This window comes from Peromyscus californicus, unplaced genomic scaffold (genome assembly GCF_007827085.1).
Source record: "Peromyscus californicus insignis strain IS unplaced genomic scaffold, ASM782708v3 Scaffold_17__1_contigs__length_78620276, whole genome shotgun sequence".
Classification (NCBI taxonomy): domain Eukaryota; kingdom Metazoa; phylum Chordata; class Mammalia; order Rodentia; family Cricetidae; genus Peromyscus; species Peromyscus californicus.
Window position 1 is genome coordinate 31,742,396 of NW_026294469.1, and position 27,092 is coordinate 31,769,487.

At 38.8% G+C, this 27,092-nt stretch overlaps 1 protein-coding gene across 3 annotated transcripts in view; it reads left to right on the top strand.

Annotated features, from left to right (window-relative positions):
* Rbm27 (RNA binding motif protein 27) overlaps positions 1-27,092 on the top strand; it is a 73,188-nt gene that overhangs the window by 27,991 nt on the left and 18,105 nt on the right. For 2 of the 3 annotated variants that reach the window (XM_052742094.1, XM_052742096.1), the window contains exons 7-17: positions 328-621; positions 3,277-3,411; positions 11,077-11,241; positions 14,998-15,147; positions 17,263-17,407; positions 17,887-18,040; positions 19,087-19,383; positions 21,857-21,997; positions 24,362-24,481; positions 26,015-26,089; positions 26,217-26,381. In XM_052742094.1, the coding sequence (XP_052598054.1) occupies positions 328-621; positions 3,277-3,411; positions 11,077-11,241; positions 14,998-15,147; positions 17,263-17,407; positions 17,887-18,040; positions 19,087-19,383; positions 21,857-21,997; positions 24,362-24,481; positions 26,015-26,089; positions 26,217-26,381 (1,841 nt within the window). The remainder of the gene's footprint in view (positions 1-327; positions 622-3,276; positions 3,412-11,076; positions 11,242-14,997; positions 15,148-17,262; positions 17,408-17,886; positions 18,041-19,086; positions 19,384-21,856; positions 21,998-24,361; positions 24,482-26,014; positions 26,090-26,216; positions 26,382-27,092) is intronic. The other variant, XM_052742095.1, reaches the window with a different exon arrangement.

Sequence of the window (27,092 nt, forward strand, 5' to 3'; positions counted from 1 at the left end):
GATTACAGGAGTCACCACCACACCTGTTTCTTATGAAAATTTAGCAACTTGGTTAATCTAATAGTAGCTACTTAGTATCCTGTTTGACCCTGCTGTTGTAAAATTTCATTACGTCATATTCTCATAGAGAATAGAGAATATGCTTGCCTCTACCTCAAGGTTATGTGGTTACTAACAGGCGAGCCCTAAGGAGATTTTCCACTTCTTAGAAAAAAACTTCAATGTAAAATAGGATGTTGAGTTTTCTGGAATTTGTTTTATTCTTTTAACTCTAAGTAGATCGTAATAAGGTTTTTGTTTTTGTTTCTTTAATTTTAATTCTTACAGAAAGAGGATTTTGTGTACTTGGTGACCTTTGTCAGTTTGATCATGGAAATGATCCTCTAGTTGTTGATGAAGTTGCTCTGCCAAGTATGATTCCTTTCCCACCCCCTCCTCCTGGGCTTCCTCCTCCACCACCTCCCGGAATGTTAATGCCTCCAATGCCAGGCCCAGGCCCAGGCCCTGGTCCTGGCCCTGGTCCTGGTCCCGGCCCAGGCCCAGGCCCTGGCCATAGTATGAGACTTCCTGTTCCTCAAGGACATGGTCAGCCTCCACCTTCTGTTGTGCTTCCCATACCAAGTAAGTATGTGTCAGTTGAATCTTGTTTTGTTGATGAGTTGTATTTAGAAGAACCTCATCCCCTTTGCTAACTTTAAAATGTTTGAAAAACAGTAATGGAATTTAAAGTAGTCTTCCATAGTTAAGATGTTCTTACTTTCTGCCATTCTTTACTATACCTGCAGTGTGCCTTTTGTCTGTAGTAGCCTACCTTGTATTGATCTGGAGACGAAACCTTGTTAGTATCTTAAGATGTTAGCAAAGAAACATGCTGGGAGGTTTGTGGATTTTCTTAGTACTTAAAGAAAATCTCTTCAAGAATATTAAAATAACTTGAGATTTTTTAAATTATAGACTCTTTAGAGGATGAATACTAACTTAGGCAGTATTTGTCTAATTGGCCTAGTGATTATCTATTCAGTCAACTTTGATTTAACTCCGTCCTCATAGTGTTTTGGGTTGATTTGTTTTTGTGGGAGTAAATTCTAAATACCATGTCATTTTAACTGTGTGTATTTCCATGTGGATTTCTTTACTGAAAAAGAGTTTTTATTTGTGTGTGTGTTTTTAAATTGCATTTATTGTATCCACCCCAATCAAGAGTAAGATATGTTTAAAAATGGCCATTTAAGGGCCTGGAGAGGTGACTCAGTCAGTAAGAGTGCTTGCTGTGCAAACTTAAGGATCTGAGTTCAAATCCCTGGTGTTGACATTAAAAGCTAGACATGGCTGTGTGCCTATAGCCCATCTCTGAGGGGGTAGGGTAGAGACAGGAGGATTGCTGGGGCTGTTGTCTGCCATTCTAGCTGTGGGTTCAGTGAGAGTCTAGAGGGAATAAGGTGGCGAGTAATAGAGCAGGACATTTGACATCCTTCTCTGACCTCTGTACACATGATGGGTGTGTGTGTGCCTTAATACCTCCCACACAAACTTAAGACGTATTAGTGGTTGCTGGCTGGCTATGGTGACACACTCCTGTTATGCAGCACTCTGGAGGCTGAGCAGACAGTCGAGGTAAGGTTTTGAGTATAGCAAGAACAGGGATAAGACTAAATTTTTAAAATTCAATTGGAAAAGCTTACAGAATGAATTATTAACATACATGTAATGGTCTAAGAAAATATCTACTGACATTTAACATTGCATTATTAAAGAATAGCAAATTGTTATCTTAAAAATTATTGCAATTTAAGCAATATTTCTCTGTTCCTGGTACTAGGGATAGAACTTAGGGCTTCACTCGTGCCTAAGCAAGTACTTCCCACTCAGGTTTACTCTCAGCCCCTTTCGATTTATTTTGCATCAGGGTCTCAACTAAGCTGCCCAGACTGGCTTTGAACTAACTATAGTTCAGGCAGGCTTTGAACTTGACATCTTCTTGCTCAGTGTAGCCTCTTGTGTAGCAGGGATTACAGGCCTGCATCATCTGGTTCTCTCTGTCTTTTTCTTCTCCCAGTTCTGGGGCTTGAACCCTGTTCTTCATGCATTTTGGGCCAACTGTCAACAGTTTGTGTTAAGTTGACAGAAATTAACCAGTACACTAGGCAAGCACTTTACCATTTAGCAACATCTCCAGCCCTTAACTTAGCAACTGTGAATATTAAATATTGATTGAAGGGGGGGGAGTGTCAAGAGATAGCTTAGCAGTTAAGAGCAACTGTTGCTCTTCCAGAGGACCTGGGTTCAGTTCCCAGCACCCACATGGTGGCTCACAACCATTCATAACTAGTTCCAAGGGATCTGACACCCTCTCCTGCCTTTACAAGCACGAAGAACAATTTTATGTGATGTACATACATGTGGGCAAAAATATTCATACATGCAAGTTAAATAAATGTTAAAAAATAATACAAAAATATAGCATATAACTCAAGCTTAGGAAGAAAACACATTACTTCTACAATATATGTTGAAGTGATTTTATTCTCTTAAGCTATTCTTTATTTACCTATTTTAAATTTAATTTGTTATTGGGGTACAGACAATTGAACTCAGGGTCTTGCAAATGCCAGGCAAACACTAGACGAGACCACTGAGTTCCGATCCTTACCACCCTTATTCCCTTATTTATTTATTTAGAAACAGGGGATCTTTAATTTCTTATCCTTCTGTCTCCACTTTCCAAGGGCTGCAATTGCAGACAAGTGCCATCATGCTGGGGATCCAGATCAAAGTTTTGTGCATGCTAAACAAGCACTCCATCAGCCGAACTACATCTCAAGCCTAGCTCTCCACTTTTTTTTTTTTTTTTTTTGGTGACAAAATTCTCTGTATAATCCTGGCTGGCCTAGAATTCCTATGTAGACCAGACTGGCCTTGAACTCACTGCATGCCTCTCCTCTCAAGTGGTGGGGTTAAAGTCACAAGCCACCATGGCCCAGCCTCACTATATCTTTGATACTTTCCATTTGTCCTCACAACCACAGATTAATAAGTATGTTTATTGCCCACTTATGCTTAAGCCATCTACTGTACCTCAAGTCCCTTCCTGCCATTCTCGTGTCTGCCTGCAGAGGCACCCAGCCCCACGTCCCTTTGTTTGTGATAAGCTTTGCCTCTTGGAGAACTAGGACTGTCATCAGGATTGTTAAGTCCGAATAAATTAGTATTAGTGTCATGCTCTTACTACTAGTTATTATTAATCTTGTACTTCTCACTCTTGTTTTGATTCTCTAGGACCTCCCATTTCACAGTCAAGCTTAATAAACAGCCGTGACCAGCCTGGGACAAGTGCAGTGCCCAATCTTGCACCAGTGGGAGCAAGACTACCTCCTCCTTTACCCCAGAACCTCCTTTATACAGTGTCAGAAAGTAAGTAAATGTCACTTCAAGAAATTCTTAGATTTTTGCTTTTTTAATTCAACAGATCAGTTTTTCATACACAGGACAGATGATGGGCCGTAAGTGGAGTGCCACCTGCAATTATGGCTTTTGGGCCTTGTGGGACAGGGGACAGGATGTCTTTCTATGTTCTGACGAAGACCCTGTGTATAGCTTCTGGAGATGCATCCTGTAAAGGATGGCAGTCCAGATTGGGTGGTGTACAGTTCCAGACCCTTAGTTTGAGCTGCTTTGAGTGTAACTTCCAGTCCAGTCATACAGTTCTGGTCCAAGGCTAGGGTCTTGGATTTTGGACTGCAGCTCTGTGGTGTCATTTCTGCCTGGCCTGGTGTCAGCATGATGTCGTCTAGGACAGTCTGGGGATTTGAAGGGAGACAGACCAACCCAAAATGTGTTTTTGATGGGTTGTCAAGATATGGTGGGTAAAGGCAGTTGCCACCAAACCTTAGGACCTGAGTTTGATCCCTGGGTTCCACATGGTGGAAGGAAATTTGCAAATTGTCTCTGATCTTCACACATGCATTGTGACACTGTGTGACACCAAAAATGCTATTGTTGCTGGCCGTGGTGGTGCACACCTTTAATCCTAGCACTTGGGAGGCAGAGGCAGGCAGATCTCTATGGGTTCGAAGCTAGCCTGGCCTACAAAGCAAGTTCCAGGATAGCAGGGCTCTTACACAGAGAAACCCTGTGGGGGGGGCGGGGAAGAAAAGGTTTTTTTTTTTTTTGGTTATTTGAGACAAGGTTTCTCTGTGTAGCTTTGCACCTGTCCTGGATCTCGCTCTGTAGACCAGGCTGGCCTCGAACTCACAGAGATCCGCCTGCCTCTGCCTCCTGAGTGCTGGGATTAAAGGCATGCGCCACCACCGCCCGGCATAGAAAGCTTATTCTATTGGGATGCATAAGTGTACAATTGTATTCATATTCACAAAGCAACTATGTCATATGGCTGTATTTTAATTTTGTGTGCTGGGTGGGGAGAAGCAAGGAGCCCTCTGCTGCTGTACAGTGGCAGTGTAGAGTCTCTTCATAGTGACTGCTGCAGTCACAACATTAAGCTTTTGCTAAAGGAATCTCTAAAACGTGGCCTGTCTTCTAAGAAGTATACAAGAATCAGGTAAAATATGTCTTAATAGTTGAAGTGAAGATAGAAAACGTGAAGTGCAGTGTTTTAGTGCATTTTAAACATTCATGTTTTAAGTATTTCCTTTGATTTATACCTTTCTAAAAACGAAATGCCTGGTTGATTTTGTTTTTGTTTTTTGAGACAAGATTTCTGTGTAGCTGTTCTCTGGCTGTTCTGGAACTTGCCCTATGGACCAGGCTGTCCTCGAACTCAGAGATCCCTGCCCCTGCTTCCTGAGTGCTGGGATTAAAGGCATGTGCCAGCCTGGCTTGATTTTATACATACCTACATACATACATACACATATATAATATATAATATACATATATAATATATAATACAATATACACACATATATAATATATGTATGTATAATATATATGTATAACACATATATGTATGTATAATTATATATATATTTTTTTAAGTTATTTTTCAGAAATATGTTTTAAAAGTTAATTAAGCCAGGCATGATGGCATACTCCTGTAAATCCCAGTGCTGGGGAAGTAGAGGCAGGAGAATCAAGAGTTCAAGGCCAGTCTCAGCCACATAGCAAGTAGGAGGCTGCCTTGGGCAACTTGAGCCACTGTCTCAGAAAACCAAAAACATTAAAAAAAGTGACTGTTTTACAGTGTCAGACTGTGAGCTCTTCCTTTACAGAAATGATGGCATGTTCACTTTTTTGTATATCTGTTCTTATAAATTTGCTTTGCTTCGGAAATGTGTCCTCATCTCTTCCATGTCGCAGGGGCAAGCAAGTAAAGTAGTCGGGCCTAGTTTAAGATCCTGGTGCTTCACCTATTCTTTCTCATCTAGGCCAAGTTAATTAACTTCTCTGTTCCTCAGTTTCCTTTTCATTACTATTCCTCTGAAGAGAAATGAATTTGTTTGTATTCCTGTAAGGCATCTAACATGTTTTTGGCATCTAGTAATCTGTAAAGGATTAGTTACATTCTATGTAGTTTCTATTTTCTAGTCATATTTTAACCTCTGAGAATAATGCCTATTCTTAAATCTCTGCCTCTGCCCTTGTCCTTGTCAATGGGTTCAAGATCCAGCTACTTATATGGACATCATCGTATGAGTGACACATTGTTGCTGTGCCACCCCTACCCCCCCAATGATGGTGGGCTTCAACATGGGCCTCTAGCATGCAAGACAAGCTCAACCTTGCTTTGCTTTTTAAAAAAACTTAGTTCATCCAAGTCCTTTTTCCTTTGAAGATTCTCGTTTGCTATATTTCCTCCAGAACCTCTCCTTTTATTCACATTTGCCTCACTGCACATTTGGATCGTTGGACACCATTATGCTTATTTAAGCCCCTTCACCAAGGTGTGGCACATAATATTAGTTGAGTGAATAGCTATTCCTCAGGCTTTTGTCATGAGAACTCTTCTTAGTGAATCATCAGAGACTCCTATCTCAGGCTCTGACTCTGGCTGTGGTTTACTTCTTTCCTAATCCTTTTTCACTGTTTCCCAACTTGTATAGTGCCTGTTCTCCTGCTGTGGCTCAACTTGCCTTTTCTTCTTTTCTGCTTTATAATATGCTTTCTCTTCTACTTCAGGGACCAAGTCTAAAAACTTGAGAAACATTCATCTTCTGTTTCAGATTCCTACATAACATACAAGCATTTGTGTCATAACAGTGCATACTTACATATATAGTCTGTTTGATTTTTCATTTATGAATATAAATCAGAAATCTCTGACATTTTCTCTTGTCTCATGGTCTTCTGATTAGTATCTTGACAGTGCAGGTTTGTTTTATTGTTGCTGTCAGTGTTTTTACTTATGAGAAATATCAAATAGACATAAAAATGAGGAGACTATTATGATGACCTGAGGTACGTGCAGTATAACAAAGATCCTTGTACCTGTTATCCAGCTTTAGTAGTGACCAGCGTGCCGGTTAACTCTTTTATCTTTACTATATTAGTCAGCTGTTAACAGTTAAAAGTGGCTTTTGTACTTATAAATATGAAAACCTGGATTTATTTCTGTCTATGGCAAATGGCATAATTTTATATTGTTAAATTTAGTGTTGAGTCATAGTAAAAATTCTGCTTCTTTAAAAAAAAAATCTGGCAGTTGTCCATTTGTTTTTATACCAAATTGTACATTGTGACACTATAAATACTTTGCTTGGTGTTATTGAGACAGGGTTTTTCTACATATCCCTGGCTGTCCTGGAACATACTATGTAGACCAAACTGGCCTTGAATTCAGAGATCTACCTGCTTTTACCTCCTGAGTTGTGGAATTAGAGCTATATGCCACTACACTCAGATGGTGTTAATTTTTAAAAATTTGGCAGTTGCCAGTAATCCCAGTGACATAGCTTAATATTCATAAAATATTTGTTCAGTGCTTACCATGTACTAGGCATGTGGTAGATGCTAGGGAGTGAGATGTGTAAGATCATAGATCTCAGGTCTTTAAAAGAAAGAGGATAATGTTTTAAAACAGAAATTCCAAACATTTGTTTTCCAGAGGCTGGTAACAGACCTAACACTATAGGACAAATTGTCAACTTCTTTGTCAGAACAGAGGACTGCATAGGATAATATCTAGTATCAGTTTCATCTTAAAAATACATTTTTTTTAAAGATTTATTTATTTATTATGTATACAGTGTTCTGTCTGCATATACACCTGCAGGCCAGAAGAGGGCACCAGATTTCACTACGGATGGTTGTGAGCCACCATGTGGTTGCTGGGAACTGAACTCAGGACCTCTGGAAGAACAGCCAGTGCTCTTAACCGCTGAGCCATCTCTCCAGCCCTTAAAAATACATTTTATGCCAGGCAGTGGTGGTGTACTCCTTTTTAATCCCAGCACTTAGGCAGAGGCAGGAGGTTCTCTGAATCTCAGGCCAGCTTGGTCTACAGAGAGAGTTCCAAGATAGCTAGGGATATACAGAGAAACACTGTCTCAAAAAACAAAACAAAACAAAAGCCCCCAAATTTAATACACAAAAGATAAAATCTTAGAATAAAAGCAATCCTTTTAATAATTACCATTTTTATCCCCAAACCAGTAAATGTGATAATTTCCCATTGGTATTTGTGTTTTACTACTTTATAGTCTTAGATATTATATCAGTATTTATAAAGAGAATTAATTTGTTGGCAAATAGAATATTAATATTGGATAAGTCACAGTTGTGTCATTAAAGCGACTTTGTGAATTTCCTTCCTTTCTTAAAAGCCTATAATTTTATTCTAAATATATAGGAGGAGCAGGGGATGGTTCAGTAAAGTGCTTACTGTGCAAGCCCGAGGCTCTGGGTAAGAGTCAGGGCGGGAGTGAGTGCCTGTGGCTCTAGTGCTCAGGGGAGGAGACAGAGGTTCATGAAGCACACGGTAGGTTCAGGGAAAGACAGTGTCTCAGAAATAAGAGACAGGATGGGGATGTAACTCAGTTGGTAGAGTGCTTGTCTACATTGAGTGAAGCCCTGGGTTCCAGGATCAGTACCACATAAAACCAGAGATGATGGCACATGCCTGTAATCTCTGCACTTATGAGGTAAAGGCAGGAGAATCAGGAAGTCAAGGCCATCCTTATTTACATAGTACATTTGTGGCCAACTAGACATACATGAGACCCTGTATCATTTTTGAAAAGGAAAACAGGTGGAAAGCAAAGCAATATAGAAAGACATTGATGTCAGCATTGATGAAGACATGCTTGTGCCCACATAAACATGTACATATACTATACACATAGTTTATAGAAAAAAATTAAATGGTATCTGGTAACAATCTAAGCATTTAAAATACAATTTCAGGGGCCTGATGAGATGGTTCAGTGTGACCTAAGTTTGATTCTCAAGACCCATACATGCAATGGGAAGAGAAAGCTAGTATAAGTTGTCTTCTGATCGACATATATTTGCATGTACACACACACACACACACACACACACACACACACACACACTCACTCACACTAAATAAGTGTTATACATTCTGTGATCATTGTCAGTACATAGGTCTGCAGTGGAAATCACATGTGTAAAAAAAAAATTGAAGGGACTGGAGAAATGGCTTAATGGTTAAGAGCACTGGCTGTTCTTCCAGAGGACCTGGGTTCAATTCCCAGCACCCACATGGCAGCTCACAACTGTCTGTAACTCTAGTTCCAGAGGATCTGGCACCATCATATAGGTATACATGCAGGCAAAACACCAGTGCACATAAAATAAAAATAAATACAATTTAAAAAATATTGAAAATTGGAGAAACATGGGGAGGTGGCTCAAATGGATAAAGTACTCACTGTACAGCTATGAAAACTGAAATTCAGATTCCCCAAACGGTTAAAGCCAGATGTGGTAGCACAATTCAGGTAGTGTATGCTTCTACAGTAAGAAGACAGGCAATTCACTGGACTCTTGAGGAACAGTTGGAGCACAGCATGAGACCCTGTTCTAAACACGGTGAGAAAACAAAGACTGATACCCACGGTTGTCCTCTGAGCTCCCCCCCCCCCCCAAATACACCCAGTGGCACACAGTGCATTGACAAGAATATGTAAACACAAAATATACACATAAAAAACCTTGAAGAATATAATAGTTTCAGTAACAGATTTTCAATATCTTTTTATTTAGTTGATTTTAATGTTTTTTTTCGTTCTAAATACTGTCTTTGAGACATAAGTTGAGCCCTTAAAATTGTTCAAGTTTTCATTTGTAAATAATATAATTGGTAATTCTAAAGAGTATAATTTGGTTTGTTCAAATAAAGTAAAGAGCTTTATGTATATTTTTAGTGTATTGGGAAATTTGAGGGGTTGGAGAGTGCTCCTTGATTAAGAGCACTGATATTCTTTGAGCACCCACATGACAGCTTACAACTGTCCATGACTCCAGGGTATGCGACACCCTCTTCTGCCCTCCATAGATACCAGGCATGCGTCTAACCAACTCACAGCCACCTTTCTTAACGTTTGAATTGCATGTTGTCTGTGGTTTTAAAAGTACATGTTGTATAAGTTTGTCCTTTAGTCTAGTTACTGGTTACATATACTAGGCAGATTTGTGCTGCATCGTCAATTTAAAGTCATCATACAGATTGGCATTACGTTTCTTTTGTTTTCTCTTGAGCATTGTGCCTCTTTGTTATTTTTCACAGAGAATTCTCTGTTGTAGGACATGATTAGGACTATTTTCAAATGATTGAGAATATATTGCTGTTGCAGTGTACTGATTGACTCTTTTAAAACAAATTTTGAAAGGATTGGTGTTAAATATGTAGTTATATCATCTGCTTTGTAGTGAGGTTTGTTATCTCTTTTTCTCCATACACGTGGACAGAGAAGATTGGAGATTTTAGCCTATTTCTTCTTACTATTATGAAATCAAGTGATTACTTTGTGGCCTGTCTTATCTCTGTGTGTTACAAATCTAAAGCAATTGTACAACTTGTAAAGACATTTAGTCACATAATAAAAATTTTCTAACTTTGCTTTATTATGTCTTAAGACCTTGTGGTATAAAATGTTAACTAAATCTTACAAATTTAAGTTTCATATGTTGTCAGGGAATGGTACTAAATAGAAACCAAAGGAAGATTTTATTCTGTGATACTTTGTAATTTTCTGATCCCATTGTTTAGAATTTGTGTCTGTATATATACATACGTGTGTGCGCGCATGCATGTGTGTTTGTGTTCCTCAATGTACTTTATTTTAAAACATGGCACCTAAAATCCAGAATCATTTCCTGTATCTAGTATTGATCTGTTTGCATTTTTCTTCATTTTTTTTTCTTATCACCCTCTCTGTGGTGATAATAAATTTCCATTACCTTTTGAATTTTCTTCTTGTGAACATTACTTATTCTTTGTGAGGCTATGGGTATGGTAGTTTGTTTTGTATTTCTTACTTCCCCCCCCTGCTTTTAGATATGCCAGTATATTTTGTGCAGAGTTGATATTTTGTTTGTGATTAGAGTGGCATGTGCAGGACAACCTTCATATCTGCACGTCAAGTATCAGATTCTTTGTGAACTATAGCTCAGGGTGCCTTTCTGTGACTTGATTGGTTCATTGTTCAGCTTTAGATAAAATTAGCATACATTTACTCCATTTAAGATTCAAAAAATAGAAAGCCAGGTGTGGTGTTGCATACCTGCAATCCCAGCACTTGGGCCATGGAGGCAATAGGATCAGGAGTTCAATGTTAGCCTCAGCTATGCACTGATTTTGAGGCAGGCATATACTACACAGAACCCTTTCTCAAGAGACAGAGACAGAGAGAGAGAGAGAACATTCTAAAAGGCAGATTATGCAATGCTAATTTCTTTGTACCTTGATGCATCCTAACCAGTTGCATGTCTGTGCTTTCTTGAGTTAGACTCTCAATAATGTCTTTCTCTGCTACTTGTTCCTGTTGTTGTAATTTCTCTGTTCTTGGCTCACAGTCTCAGGAAGTACACCATTGCCTCAGAGAAGCAAGCTTGTGACTCTCAATCCCAGCTGCCCTCCTATTCTTTCCTCTGTAGGACAGCCCATGTATTCTCGTGAACATGGTGCTGCTGCATCTGAGCGACTTCAGTTGGGGACACCGCCTCCTCTGTTGGCAGCTCGTTTGGTGCCACCTCGAAACCTCATGGGATCCTCCATTGGGTATCATACCTCAGTCTCCAGCCCCACCCCTCTGGTCCCAGGTAAGCTTTGCTTCAGATGGCCATCCACCTCACTGACCTTTTATACCTTAAACTGGTCAGCCTAACAGATGACCTGGCACTCTGACCTGTCCAAAGTTCCCATTAAAACTCTTAGGTAGAGTTTTTCTGTTTCTCTGCTTCTATGGTTTGTCCCTAGTGGTTGTTGATGATTAGGCCCTCTGTGTGTGTCCGTCATCTCTGTTGTCCTGAATATTTACATTCAGTGCCTTGGCAACAGTCACATCTTCCTTGAGATAGATAGGAAGATGGTATTTGCTTGAGTATTTTCTAGTTAATTACTTACATATTATGAGAAAAACTAGGGTAATTTTTCTTTGAAATAAAACTGCATTTCTGGTTTCTTGCTGGTGGTAGATAAACATAGTTTCTCTCTTCTACTCCCTGTTGTATGGACAGATTGCTCATAATGAATGTAGTGTTTTTGAAAGTTATTTCACCCTATTGACATATGTTTTGAAGATTTGTGCTATGCTTTGTTGGTATCTTGTTAGTCTCTTTATTTAAACTGATGTTTTCCTCACTTTGCCTTTAGATTCTAGTTTATAACCAAAGGACTTTTTAAAAAACAAAAAAGGGTCACTACATAGCCCAAGTTAGCCTTGAACTTGGAATCAAGATTACTAGGTTTGCAGGTGTGTGCCACTATGCCTGGCCTGACTGCAGAACCATGACATTTATTGGGGCTCTGTGTACCTAGGGGTCATAGAACAAGATCATTTGATTGTGTAGATTCCGAACCTTTTTGTGGCCTCAACTGTAGGAGAGTTTCTGTTGCTACTAGGCAATAATTGAAAACTTTGGACCATACTTTGTTGATTTGCTTAAAAGTTGAAGTAGTGTTTATTTTGTTAATTTTTAGAGTTGGCATGTGTCTTGGGTAGGGTTACTGTTGCTGTGATGAAACACCGTGACCAAAGAAACTTGGGGAGGAAAGGGTTTATTTGGCTTATTCTTCCACATCACAGTCATATCATCAAAGGAAGTCAGGACAGGAACTTAAGCAGGGCAGGAACCTGGAGGCAGGAGCTGATGCAGAGGCCATGGAGGAGTGCTGTTTACTGGTTTGCTCCTCATGGCTTGCTCAGCCTGCTTTCTTATAGAACCAGAATCAGCCGAAGGATGGTACCGCCCACAATGGTCTGGGTCCTCCCCCATCAACCACTAATTAAGAAAATGCGTTATAGCTGGATCTTATGGAGGCATTTTATCAATTGAGGTTCCCTTCTTTCAGCTAACTCTAGCTTGTTGATATAAAACTAGCCAGGACAGCATAACTGTGGAATTTGGTATTTTACATATCATCCTCAAACTATTGCTCAGATACTTAACATACTTAAATTTAATAAATAGATAAGATTTGTTTTTAAGCTATACTCCACTAAAGCACATGTTTCTCTTGATAAGTAATAATTCTGTCTAGTTGTCTTAAACAAGCAAAAAATTAAGGGCATGGATCATTCAGCATAATGCTTGCCCCCAAATCGTGAGGAGCTAAGTCTGAATCCCCAGTACCCACATAAACAAGTGGGCATGGTGACATATACCTATCATTCTGACACTAGAGAGGGAACTCCTGGGTTTGCTGGCCAGCCACTGTAGCTGAACATTCAATGAGAGACTTTATCTCAGGAAGTAAGATGTAAGGGATTGAGAAGAACACTGAACATTGACCTCTGTCTTCCACATGCGTGTGCACACATGTACTAGTCTGTACACAGAGAAACAAAAAGATGTAAGGAAGAACTTAGAGCAGGAGCTGATGAGATTCAGTATGACATCCAAGAATGCTCTGGCAGATTAACTATATGGGTAGTGAACTGAGATGGAGTTTGGTTGTATTAAGGCATTATCAGAAAGCTTTAGGCTGAATATAAGCCTTGAGAATGAATGTAAACTCTGTAATAGGAGCATCAGTGTTATAGTAATTTATTAATTTTCCTCAGCCATTCTCTGATGAGGGACCACAGATCACAATGGTGACTAATTTTCAAGATCATTTATCGTTTTATTATAGGGAATAGTTTCTAATCTACTGATGTTCTGTACCACACCATGAACTGTTTTCAAAAGTGGAAGGAAAGAAAATGAGGGGATATGTGAGTGAGAAGAAGCATTGGCCAGCAGTTCTAGTTCTGATGCCATATGTCTCAATCGGTTACCCCTTAGTGGCATTTAATTGTTCTAAACTTGGAGTTGGTGTTTTGTACAGGGAGAGTTTGCTCGTAGAATCTGAAGTTGGGGGGGAAATATAGTATTCAGGGCAAGGTTTAATCTAAGTAGACAGAGGCTGCAGAGTCATGCTTTTAGAATTCAGGAAGTTCCTAAGGGGGATTGTTCATTTTAAGAATTTATTTTATTTTATTTGAGACAGAGTCTCACTATATCACTCTTCCTGGCCTGGAACTTAACCATGTAGATCAGGCTGGCCTCAGACTTACAAAGATCCACTTGGTCCTACCTCCCAAGTGCTGATATTAAATGTGTGTACTCCCACACCTGGCTTATTTTATTATTTTTTAATTGTGTGTGTATATGTCTGGGTGTGGGTATATGCAAGTGAGTACAGGTGCCCACCCCACCCAGAAGAGGGTGTTGGATCCTTTGGAGATGGAGTTGTTCACATGTGGTTATGAACCAATCTGTGTATGTGCTGAGAACCCAATTTGGTTCTTCTGCAAGAATAGCATGCTCTCTTATCCACTGAGCTATTTCTAGCAAGTGGATCATTTATGAGCTTATCCTCTGTATCATATAAGTGGCAACCATTAGTAAAGATCTGAATGAACCTGATTGTGTAGCTTGAACTTTATATAAATCATTAAACACATTTTCCATTAAGAACAAAAGGGAAGAAACACAAGAACTTCTGAATCATAACTATGAAAAACAGTGTCTTCAATCTGTCTTACTCTGATTTGATGTAGAGTGAAGGGGTTATGTGCCATTTGGGTTCTCTGTCATTTCTTTCAGAATTGCTTTTAACACTAATAAAATAGTTACTAGGGTTAGAATTTTGTAAATGATTTTTTGTTTTAGAAAAAAGTATAAGAAATATGATAAAAGTACATTGGTGAATAATAGGGTGGTAATAGGTAATAAGATAATTATGAATACCTACTTTTTTTTTGTTTTTTGTTTTTTTGAGACAGGGTTTCTCTGTGTAGCTTTGCGCCTTTCCTGGATCTCTCTCTGTAGACCAGGCTGGCCTCGAACTCACAAAGATCCGCCTGGCTCTGCCTCCCGAGTGCTGGGATTAAAGGCGTGGGCCACCACCGCCCGGCAACCTACCTCTTTTATTTGAAATATGCTTTGGATAGGAAACCAGCTATTCTTTTTTCATCTTAAAAAATAAATTTATTTGTTGATTACAGAAATACCTAGAAATTGAGACACAAAACTCAGTAATCTTTGAATGAACAGTGTGTTCATGTATGTGAAAATTGGTAATGAAAATATGTATTGTTATTAGACTAAGTGATTGGTATACAGGGTAGACATGACTGAGTGGATTGAGAAGTAAACTTCACTGTTTGAATTTGAATGCTTGTATGTTTGTGATAGTAGTACTGTTTCCTTTTACTCGTAAAAGGAGTGTTTGGTAGAGCTCAAAGAGAAGTGTATACGGTTTGATGTCATTATGTTTTTTTGAAGAACACATAACTTGAACAGCTCTTTATTTTTAGTGGCAAAGGAATAGTTTGAGCACTCTCTGATTTTCTAAGTGTTTTTCTTCAGATACATATGAACCAGATGGTTATAACCCTGAAGCTCCTAGTATCACCAGTTCCGGCAGATCACAGTACAGACAGTTCTTTTCAAGAGCACAGACACAGCGCCCCAACCTGATTGGCCTCACATCTGGAGATATGGATGCAAATCCAAGAGGTGAGAATGCCCTTTTCTGATGATAAACGCCATGCAGCAGTTCATCAATAGCTAATACCTTTGTGTTTCTGCTCTCACTTGAGGAAATCAGACTACTTAAACTTTTTAAAGATATTTTATAATTATCTCAATAGTTTTTATAATAACTTCACTTCTAAATTTTATTTTAATGGTATAGTTAGAATATATTTCTTTTTAGATACAGAAAACAGTAATACTTTTTAATCGCTTTTTTGAATAGGACTTCAGAGCATTTTAGCTGTGTGTTGGGCACAGTGCTAGAGTTTAGATACAAGAAGGTGAGATGATTGGTCCCTTTCCTTCAAGAACTGATCAAAGGTGTATTCTGTATTTTGAGATCTGTAGCTTCAAACCAATAATGTTACAAGCCTAAACACTGCAAGTAAATTAGCATTTTATCAATTTACTCCTTAAGATTACAGCTATATACTCCAGCCCAGTGGCACATATTTTTTATCTGTGTGGAGGCAGGAGGACCACGACCGAAGATTATCTTTATATAGCAGGTTCAAAGCAGCCTGGGCCACATGGACCCTGTCCAAAAACAGAAAACAAGTAAACAAAAACCCCCAAAATAACATCTATGAGGATCTGCTTCAAAGTTTTTAAGTCACAAACCTTAAAAAGTCAGGCCATGACAGTTGTGGTGGTACATGCTTTTAATCCCAACACTCAGGAGGCAGAGACAGGTAGATCTCTGTGAGTTGTAGGCCAGCCTAGTTATATAGTAAGTTACAGGCCAACCAGGGCTACAAAGTCAGACCCTGTCTCAAGCTGCCCCACAAATCAAGCTAAGATTCAATAGAAGCATATACCTTTAATGTGAGTTCATTCCCCTCCTCGCTAATATGTTAATTTGTATTTAAAATAGGGTCCCATATAAACACATAGCTAGGTGTTATCTGACACCTGTAATCCCAGTCAGTGCTGAGCAGGCTGAGGCAGAGGATTGCTTGAGATCCAGGCTAGTGTGGGCTGTACAATGAGACCCAATCTCAAAATAAAGAAAACAAGAACTGTAGAGATGGCTCAGAAGTTAAGAACACTGGCTACTCTTCCAGAGGACCTGAGTTCAATTTCCAGCATTCACATGGCAGCTCACAGCTGTCTATAAATTCAGTTCCAGGGGATCCGGTACCCTCACACAGACATACCATGTAGGCAAAACATTAATGCACATAAAATAAAAAAATTGTTAAAAAAATGACAACATGGCCGGGCGGTGGTGGCGCACGCCTTTAATCCCAGCACTCGGGAGGCAGAGGCAGGCGGATCTCTGTGAGTTCGAGGCCAGCTTGGTCTCCAAAGCGAGTACCAGGAAAGGCGCAAAGCTACACAGAGAAACCCTGTCTCGAAAAACCAAAAAAAAAAAAAAATGACAACAAAGTAATATGGTAATATTGCATATAAGAAAAATCAAGATTGTTTATGATGTGAACATTTTGTTGGACCATGACAGGGGGTAGATAATATCTCTAACACTGTTTGATCCCTTATCAAAGACAGTAATTGTCATATATTTATATTGTTAAGTAGGTAAATTTATGGTACCATCTGTAAAATAATTGTCTTACTCTTCAGACATCTTTTTCCAATAACTTTCTTGTATTCATTGATGATCTGTGCTTGAGTAATTGTCACATTGGATTGCCTTTGAGGTTTTTTTTTTTTTTTTTTGAGGAATGGTATTGGAGCTACTTTATTTAAAGAATTGTTATAACACATTTAGTTTATCAGACTGCAAAATTTCAAAATATGGCACCTGCAGAACTGTGATTTGTGTTTTCAGAACCTTTGAGGTTTTAAGCTTGCATTTGAATTTTTTGAATTTAAAGAACAGAGACATTTGTAGGTTTTCTTGTTGATAGACATTTCTAAGAACGAAGTGACCAGCTAGACACAGTTGTGCATGTCTCTAATCCCAGCCCTTGGGAAAATGACCCAGGAGGTCAGTGATCTTGTCTTTAAATGAAACAAAAATAGAAAATGATAGTAGATGAATGCTGTCCACAGGACTTTTTAGCTTTAAACTAAATAATCCAGTCATTTGATGTTTTCCCAAAATATAGTAATGGGAATTTTTGTTTTCAACAGCTGCTAATATTGTCATCCAGACCGAACCACCAGTTCCTGTTTCAATTAATAGCAACATCACCAGAGTAGTCCTGGAACCAGAGAGCCGAAAGAGAGCTATTAGTGGTTTGGAAGGGCCACTTACAAAGAAGCCTTGGCTGGGAAAGTAAGATGGTTTTGCTTATTAGAAATATGTAATTGATGTTTGTGTTGTTTCATTTGTGTTAATAAAGTAGTTTAATTTATCATTAACCTTGCTGGGAGTGATGGTGCACACCTTTAATCCCAGCACTTGAGAGGCAGTGGCAGGTGAATCTCAGGGTTTGGGGGCCAGCCTGGTCTACAGAGTGAGTTCTGGGGTAGCCAGGGCTACACAGAGAAACCCTGTCTCAAAAAAACAAGAAAAGCTGGGCGGTGGTAGCGCACACCTTTAATCCCAGCACTCGGGAGGCAGAGGCAAGCGGATCTCTGTGAGTTCGAGGCCAGCCTGGGCTACAGAGTGAGTTCCAGGACAGGCTCCAAAGCTACACAGAGAAACCCTGTCTCGAAAAACCAAACAAAAACAAAAACAAACAAACAAAAAAACCAAGGGGGAAAAAAAAACAGATGGGAGAATTAACCAAGATTCATCAATGCTTGTTTCAGGCAAGGGAACAACAATCAAAGTAAACCAGGGTTCTTGCGGAAGAATCAGTATACAAACACAAAATTAGAAGTGAAAAAGATCCCCCAGGAATTGAACAACATTACCAAGCTCAACGAACACTTCAGCAAATTTGGAACCATAGTTAATATCCAGGTAAATTAGTTTTATCAGTGACAGAATGCATGTGTGCTGTGAGTCTTGGAAAGTATTCCTATCAGTTCTTGATTAGAGTCAGTGGTAATCTGACATCTTTGCAAGAGTTGTAAGTTCTGTTATATATCCAATGTGCATGTGTGTATAATGGAATTATTTAGTTGAATTTGTTCTTGAGAATTCATTTGATTCTTTTCTATAGTCCCTTCCTGAAAACACTGGACTAGTTCCTGTTGTTTTCAGAGGTCTTGGTCTGAACAAATGAACCCCCCGCCCCCATTATAATGTTAGTCTCTAAGAAGCTGAGATTTTTGGCATATTATCCAACACTAAATCAATTGTCGTGACAGTATAAGTTTTGATACCCACTTGTTAGTAGTTTGAATTTATAAATTTGTTGTTAGAAGTGAGGATTTAATTGAGTATATTTACATGCTAGTTTAAAGTTTCATGTCCTTAAATTTGTGTCCTTTTTCTCTTAAAAGTTTTCTGTCATTATTCTTTATGGCATTTAGAAAAAGAACTGGATGGCTTATTATACATAAGTAAAAAGTTTTCTCAGATGCCTATGTTTAATACCACGGGCTGAATAAACGTACAATAGAAATTTGTTCTATTGTAGGAGATAGTTTGGCAATTAAGAGGATGAAGTGCTCTTCCAGAGGACCTGAGCCACATTGGGTGGCTCACAGCTGCCTGTAACTCCAGCTCCAGGGATCTAATGCTGCTTGTACTTGTTTGCTTCAGAGGGATTCCTTCTTAGCTTGTAGATACCTGGTTTCTCACCGTCTTCATATGGCAGATAGGGAGGTGGAGAGAAAGGGAGGGAGTCCTTGGAGACCCTTTCTTCTTCTCATAAGGCTACCCTAACTTAAATAGTTATGGTCACAAATTTAGTACTTCATGTAACCTGAATTTTTCCCAAATCCTGTTCTCCATTGAGGGATAGGGTTTCAACATACGGATTTGGAGGCACATAATTTAGTTCATAGTACAGGAATACACTACTGTCCAAGTTTAAATTGTTCTCGTTATTTTCTTTAAAGGTTGCTTTTAAGGGTGATCCAGAAGCAGCACTCATCCAATACCTTACCAATGAGGAGGCTAGGAAAGCCATTTCTAGCACAGAAGCAGTTTTGAACAATCGGTTCATTCGAGTCCTGTGGCATAGAGAGAACAATGAGCAACCAGCACTCCAGTCCCCAGCACAGCTCCTCCTGCAACAGCAGCACACCCTGAGTCACCTTTCACAGCAGCACCATAGCCTACCACAGCATCTTCATCCGCAGCAGGTGATGGTAACCCAGTCTTCCCCCGCATCGGTCCATGGAGGTATCCAGAAGGTAATCATGTTTACTAACACTTTAGTCTCACTTCTCAGCCAGTATTTTCCGACTCAAAGCCCTGACCCCTTCCACATTAGAGTTGTTCATGGTTTGATGTATAAACCAGCATCATCTGCTCTCCTGAGACCTCATTATTTTAGAAGTACAGATTCTTAGACCTCACCCTCTTTACTTTAATTAACTAAGTACGTATTTGGTGTGGGTACGGGTGGGTGATGTGGGTGAATATAGGCCCAAACTTGACATTGTGTGTCTTTGTAGATCCTCTCTACTTTATTACTGAGGCAGGGACTCACTGAATCCCAAGCTTGCCAGTTCTGACCAGCTTCCTAAGGATCCTCTGTTTCTTCTTCCTAAGTACTGGGATTGGGTGACTTTTGTGTGGCTGTGGGGATCTAAGCCTGTCTGTTTGGCTTTTTATGTGGCTGTGGGGATCTAAACTCTAGTTCAGCTTTTATCCAGCCCCCTTACCTTCTGAATCAATTCCTCAGGAAATGCCCAGGAATCTGCTTTAGAAAGCTTTGTAGTGTCCTGAAGATGAGACAGCTGTTCTGTAGCGGGGTGGCTCACCTAGGTGTGACTTGTTGGACTTTGCCTGTAGGACCTATCCTCTAGATAGGAACTTTTAGAATCTGTAGTTTAAAAAGGATCTGTAGCGAAGCACAGGTACTATCTACCACTAAATTCTGAATCTGAGTTATCTCATATCCACCCATGTGTCCTACCCTTTCTCATGCAGATAGTTTTACTCATTTAAAAACTGAAATGGAGGCTAGGTGGTAGTGATGGCACACACCTTTAATCCCAGCGCTCAAGAGACAGAAACAGGCATATCTCTGTGAGCTCAAGGCCAGCCTGGTCTACATAGTGAGTTCCAGGACAGCCATGGCTACACAGAGAAACCCTGTCTGGAAAAAACAAAAACAAACAAATAAAAAAAACCAAACAAACAAAAAGTAAGAGTCTGTTTTTTGTTTTTATATATATATATATATTTTTTAAAGATTTATTTATTTATTATGTATACAGCATGTTTTGCCTGCAGGCCAGAAGAGGGCACCAGATCTCATTATAGATCGTTGTGAGCCACCATTCGGTTGCTGGGAATTGAACTCACGACCTCTGGAAGAGCAGCCAGTGCTCTTAACTTCTGAGTCATCTCTCCAGCCCTGTTTTTTATTTTTGAGAGGAGGACTCAGTTTGTAGCTTAGGTTGGCCTCGATATGGTCCTCTTCCCTGGCCTCAGAAGCACTGGATGTATAGTTACTTTTTCATGTCTAGCCAAGAATTAGGGTTTTGAGTCTTGCATTTATTTTGTCCTCAGTGCCTAAAAAATAAGTAATGCCTAGTATATATATATTTCTTAGAGCATTTGGATGAATAAGTAAAGGAAGGAAAGAGCTAACCACTGGCCATTAGAGCAGTTCAGATATTGACAGTAATAATTAACCATCTTTAGGGTAAATGTGTTCTGGTGAAAAAACAAAAGCAAGCAAACAGGGCATTGAGGCGAAGGCTGTCAAGTTTGAGGCCAGCCTATGCTGCATAGCAAGTTCCCATTTCAAAACACTGAAAAACATGTGCATGTATATATTCCTTGCACTATATAGTCTCAGTTCTGTCAACTGTTCCTGCTCATTAGCATCTAAACCATACATTTTTGTTTGTGTTCTGTTTGGTATTTGGACCCAAATGTGACTACTTGTCCTAGATGTTGGATGAATGGTGAAAGAATGTAGCCAAAGACTGTCTTTTCATTTCACTTCTATTTATACTGTTAAAAACCTGTCTTTGAGCCAGGTGGTGGTGGTGCACGCCTTTAATCCCAGGACTTGTGAGGCAGAGCCAGGCGGATCTCTGTGAGTTCGAGGCCAGCCTGAGCTATAGAGTGAGTCCCAGGAAAGGTGCAGAGCTACACAGAGAAACCCTGTCTTGAAAAACCAACCAAACAAACAAAAAACAAAAACCTGTCTTCAAAACATTGTATACTGGAGAGAAGATTTTTAAGTTCCCAGCAGTTTGCCTGTGTGTGGGTATGTGTGTTACTGTGAAATATGTATTTTTGGAGCTAAGGATTGAACCAAGGGGCTTGTGCACACTCAGCACATGCTATACTACTGAGCTCCTCCCAGCTATTATGATGTGTTAGACATCCAAAACAATGTGGATAATAAAATATCTGTATATACAGGTAACTGAAGCACCCCCTCATTTCAACTTTAAATTCTGTCTTAAATTTGTGTCATTCTTGGGTGTGTTTTTGTTTTTTGATTTTTCGAGACAGGGTTTCTCTGTGTAGTTTTGCGCCTTTCCTGGAACTCACTTTGTAGACCAGACTGGCCTTGAACTCACAGAGATCCATCTGCCTCTGCCTCCCGAGTGCTGGGATTAAAGACGTGCGCCACCACCGCCCGGCTTGGGTGTGTTTTTTTAAACTTATATCACATAGATGTTTATTTTGAATTTGCAGATGATGGGTAAACCACAGACCTCTGGTGCCTACGTTCTTAACAAAGTTCCTGTTAAACACCGTCTTGGACATGCAAGTACTAACCAGAGTGATACACCTCACTTGCTAAATCAGTCTGGTGGTTCTGGAGAGGATTGCCCGGTATGTATTTCTGTGACTTCATGTTTATTTAGAGTCATTCATTCAATGACATAAAAATTCATTACTGTTAAGATTTGTAGTCTCTTTCTCAACAAGACAAGCATGACATTTGACCTAAGTATACTTCCCTAATTAACATAGCTCAGTCAGGAATTTGCTGGTCAATTTGTTTTTATTTAGAGTTATCTAAGAATTAGAGAATTTTAGCTTTTAGCTGTTTATTTATAGGTAGGGGTCCTTATTAGTTGACCCTTTCCCCCATTATTACCACCACTCAATTTTTGAGACAAGGTCTGACTGTGTACCCCAGGCTGGACTCTGCTCATGATCCTGCTGTTTCAGCCTCCCAAATGCTGATTAAAGACATGTATTACCACATCTGGCTCTCATTTTTCCTTTTAGGTATAATTAAGAACCTAATGAAGGCTAGGGAGATGGCTTTTAAAGGTGACCTGAGTTTGGTTCCTAGCACCTACACTTAGCAGATGACAATTATAACTTGCTCTTGGGGATCTGATACCCTCTTCTGGCCTCTTTGGGCACTGCATGCACATGTGCAGACTCACACACAGACACACATTAAATTAAAAATAAATCTGAAAAAACAGTGCAGGTAATTCTGCCATAAAATCAAGTGTTGAGTGTCTTTCTTTTGCTTTTAGGAATATATCTGTGCAATAACTCTAGTGTAGTGGTTCTTATAAACAGCCAGAGGAACTCTGAAAAAAAAATAGTGATAGGGGATAATCTAAAAATACTATAAGGTCTGTTACTAAAACAGTTTGATGGTGGCACAGGAATTAATAGACAAGTGAAACAGAACAAAAAATCTAAAATAGACTTCATTGCAAAAGAAATTCATTATTGACTAGCTAGTATCAGATCAGTGAAGAAAATAATGGGTGTTTTGATCAGTCCTATTAGTATAAGTGGGTAGCCATATGGAAAAGATAAAATGACATATTTTTTTTAATTGCATCATTAAATCCCAAGTGGACTTGAGACTTAAATGCTGATGGAAATACTAGATTTAAACCTCATGAAATGAAATTTGGCAATGTTTGGCAAAAATTATATGTGTAATATACTACTCCTTTTCTAATAATGTGTACCAGAAATATAGTGTCTAAAATGTAAAGTACATATGTATAAGCTACTATAATTATAATCTCTTTATAATTATGAAAATCCCCTAAATTGTAGTGTATCCATACAGTAAAATGCATTTAACTTTACAAAGGACTGAGGAATACATTTTTTATGTACCATGAAGTATGTTTTAGGGCATAGTAAATTGAACAAAATGAAATTTAAAAGAATATAGCTGGCACCCAGGAGGTTAGGGCAGGAGAACTGTAAGTTCACCGCCAGCCTGGGATTCTTAGTTAAGACCTTATCTGAAAAAAAAAAATAGTAAATTAAGTAGTTTAATAACAAGAAAAGTGAAATGATGGCGTGGTGATTATGTTGGGAAAAAGGAATCCATGTTTTTTAGAGATAGAACTAAAATTAGTGAAATAATAAAATGTTTGTGGTAATAGTTGGGAATATAAATAAAATAAGATTATTTTTTGTTTTTAATGTATTTTTATTAAAAGTTTTGAGAAGGAACAATCATTAGTCTTTGTGGAGAGATGTTTAATAATTTTATGGTTTGGAAAGTGTTGACATTTTTGTCTCTGTTCTCATGATTATGGAATAATCTTGATTCTGTCTTGATTCATTGTAGTCATAACAGTAACCTTGTCTGATGTTGGTAGTTTATGATATTGTACTTAATAGAAGGACACTAAGGTCTTGGTTAGAAGCAAGCCATCTCCTATGGGTGAGGCCTGCTATTATTTTTCTCATAATTAAAATGTAAAAGGAAGGAAACATGGCATCATATTGAGAAACAGAATATTGATATTAACAATATATTTTTATCTTCGAGGTACAATTGAATTTATAAAGAACTAGAATTTATGTATGAAATGTGTTTGTTCATTTGTTTGGGACAAGGTAAGTAACTCAGTATAGACCAGACTGACCTAGAAGACACAGAGAGGTTAAAGGCACCATACCCAGCCAATGAAGTTCTTAAATATAAAAAACTTTTGTCTAAGCCAGGCAGTGGTGGCATACACCTTTTCAGTCCCAGCACTTGGGAGACAGAAGCAGGCTTGGTCTACAAAGCAAGTGCCAGGACAGCCTGGGCTACACAGAGCAACGCTGTCTCAACTCCCCTTACCCCACCCTCAAGTTTGTCTCTTGAATAGAAGCAGCTATTCTAAAACTGATCTCAAACATTTTAAAGATTTAATTTAATCATACTCAGGTGTTACTGTTTTTGGTTTTCACTTTTTTTTTTTTTTTTTTTTTAAGGTATTTTCTACTCCAGGTCATCCAAAACCAATTTACAGCTCCTCAAACTTAAAGGCACCTTCAAAACTTTGTTCAGGGTCTAAATCTCATGATGTTCAAGAAGTTCTTAAGAAGAAACAGGTAATGGTCTCTATTCTTCTCTGCCTGTTAGATCTTTAGTGCCTGTGCTAACATCTTTACATTCATGTTGCTCTAGAGCTGTAAGACATGCTGACTTTCTCCTCATTTAATACATGTAAAATGATGAACAAACTGAAAAGTGCTAGACAGTTACCTTCAGTAGCCACATTAAATACAAAGAATAGATTGTTTTGTTTGTTTGTTTCTGAGGATTAGACCAAGAGCCTTAAGCACACTGAGCTATAGCCGCTAATATTTTTTATATGCAGGAGGTGGGGTCAAGTCAGGGTTTCTTGTGTGGTCCAGGCTACCCTGGAACTTGCTTTGTAGGTCAGGCTGGTTTCTAAACTCAAGAGATCCTCCTGTACCACCAAGCTTAGCTAACCTTTTGTTTTGCATTCAAAGAACAGACAGTTTCTTTCTCTTTTTGAAGAATGGAAACCCCAGGGCCTGGCACATGCTGGATAAGTATTCTACCACTTAGCTACACCCCCAGCTCAAAGTATTTTCTTTTTCAATTCCTTTTTTTTATTTAAAGATTTATTATTTATTTTTATGTATACAGTGCTCTGCCTGCATGCCAGAAGAGGGCACCAGATTGCATTATAGATGGTTGTGAGCCACCATATAGTTTTTGGGAACTGAACCCAGGACCTCTGGAAGGGCAGCCAGTGCTCTTATCCTTTGAGCCATCTCTTCAGCCCTCCAATTCCTTTTTTAAAGTCAGATAATGTTTCACTAAGTATAACATGCTTATGACTCATCATATGACTCAGCTTTGAGTAGCATTTCCATTTTAGATGTAAGCTGTTTACATAGGGATTTTCATCCAAAAACATTTATTTATTTATTTATTTATTTGCTTATTTACTTACTTACTTTTTGGTTTTTCAAGACAGGGTTTCTCTGTGTAGCCCTGGCTGTCCTGGAATTCACTCTGTAGACCAGGCTGGCCTTGAACTCACAGAGTTCTGCCTCTGCCTCCCACTGCTGGGATTAAAGGTGTGTGCCACCACCATCCCCTGGCAAAAACATAGTTATATGTATTGTCTCCATAAAAAGATTTAATTTCCAGGAGTGTAGAAACAACATTTTCCAGGCAAAAAAAATTTTTTTGAATCCTGGTTATTCCTAACTTATAGCTGTATCTCATGTTTTAAAACTTGAAGCTTCAGAAATAAGGATTTGGCCTATTACACTGGAAAGTGAAAGCAGTTTGCTTTTATTTAAAGATACACAGTATAGATATAAATTACACAATTATACTGGAATTGTTGGGAAAATATAGTCAAAGTCTTCATTTCTGATTTTGGGTTTTTTGGTTTTTAGACAGATTGTTATGTATCCCAGGCTTTTGAGTCCTGGGCTTATAGACTTATACTAGCTACATCCCATCCCCCAGCTGCTGCTTTCATCTGTTTTCTATTTAGGAGGGAAAATCCATTTCAAAAAAGAAATGAATTGAGAATATAGCATTAGCAGATTTTTTTTTTTTTTAAATCCATTACTGACTTCCTTCTTTACCTTATTCAGGAAGCAATGAAGTTACAGCAAGACATGAGGAAAAAGAGGCAAGAAATGTTGGAAAAGCAAATAGAATGCCAAAAGGTAAAGTAAGAACTCATCCTTTGCATTCTGGAATATCATGTAGAATTTGTTTACAAAGTTATAATGGTAAGGCTTTAGGGCTTAAATTTACTTAGTATAGACTTACTTTTTTCTGACTATTTTGTAGATGCTAATTTCCAAGCTAGAAAAAAACAAAAACATGAAGCCAGAAGAAAGAGCAAATATAATGAAGACCTTGAAAGAACTCGGAGAGAAGATCTCACAACTGAAAGATGAATTAAAAACGTCTTCTGCAGTCTCCACACCATCCAAAGTAAAGACAAAGACGGAGGTATCCAATTGCATTTCTCCTTTAGCATGCTTACAGAACATCTGTGATGTGCTTGGCATGTTGAAAGTGCAGTACAATCCACGGGCAGCCCCTAAACTAGCTGGTAAAGTTACTGCTAGACTAGTGGGAGTGAAGCAGGCCGTTAGAGAATAATGCTGTAAGTTTAAAATCCTGTTTGGACAGATGCTGGTGCTTGGTAGACCTCTGGCCAAGTGCGTTTTAAACAGGTGTTGTACCAATGAGTATACATATACGCCAGCCCTAATGAGCTGTCAGTTTTGCCTTTCATATTCTTAGAGGCCTAAAACTTTATTTAGTTTTCAGGGAAGCTGGTTGTTTTTTGTTCTGGGGAGGTGTCTTTGTTTATTTGTGTGGTTTGTTTGAAACAGAGTCTTGCTATATAGCCCAGGCTGGCCTTGAATTTGTTATCCTCCCTGCCTTATAGCCTGATTGTGGTCATTACAGACATGTGCTACTGTAATGCTTTTTGTTTTGTTTCAGTTTTTTTCCACCTGAGACAATTTCTCTGGGTAGCCTGGCTGTACTGGAACTTTGTAGACTTGCCTGCCTCTGCCTTCTAAGTGCTGGGATTAAAGGCATGCACCACCACTGTCTGGCTGTGGGATAAATTAAAAACAAAAATTATTATTATTATTATTAATATTATTATTTTGAGATAGGGTCTCATTTATCCCAGGCTGATTTCAAACT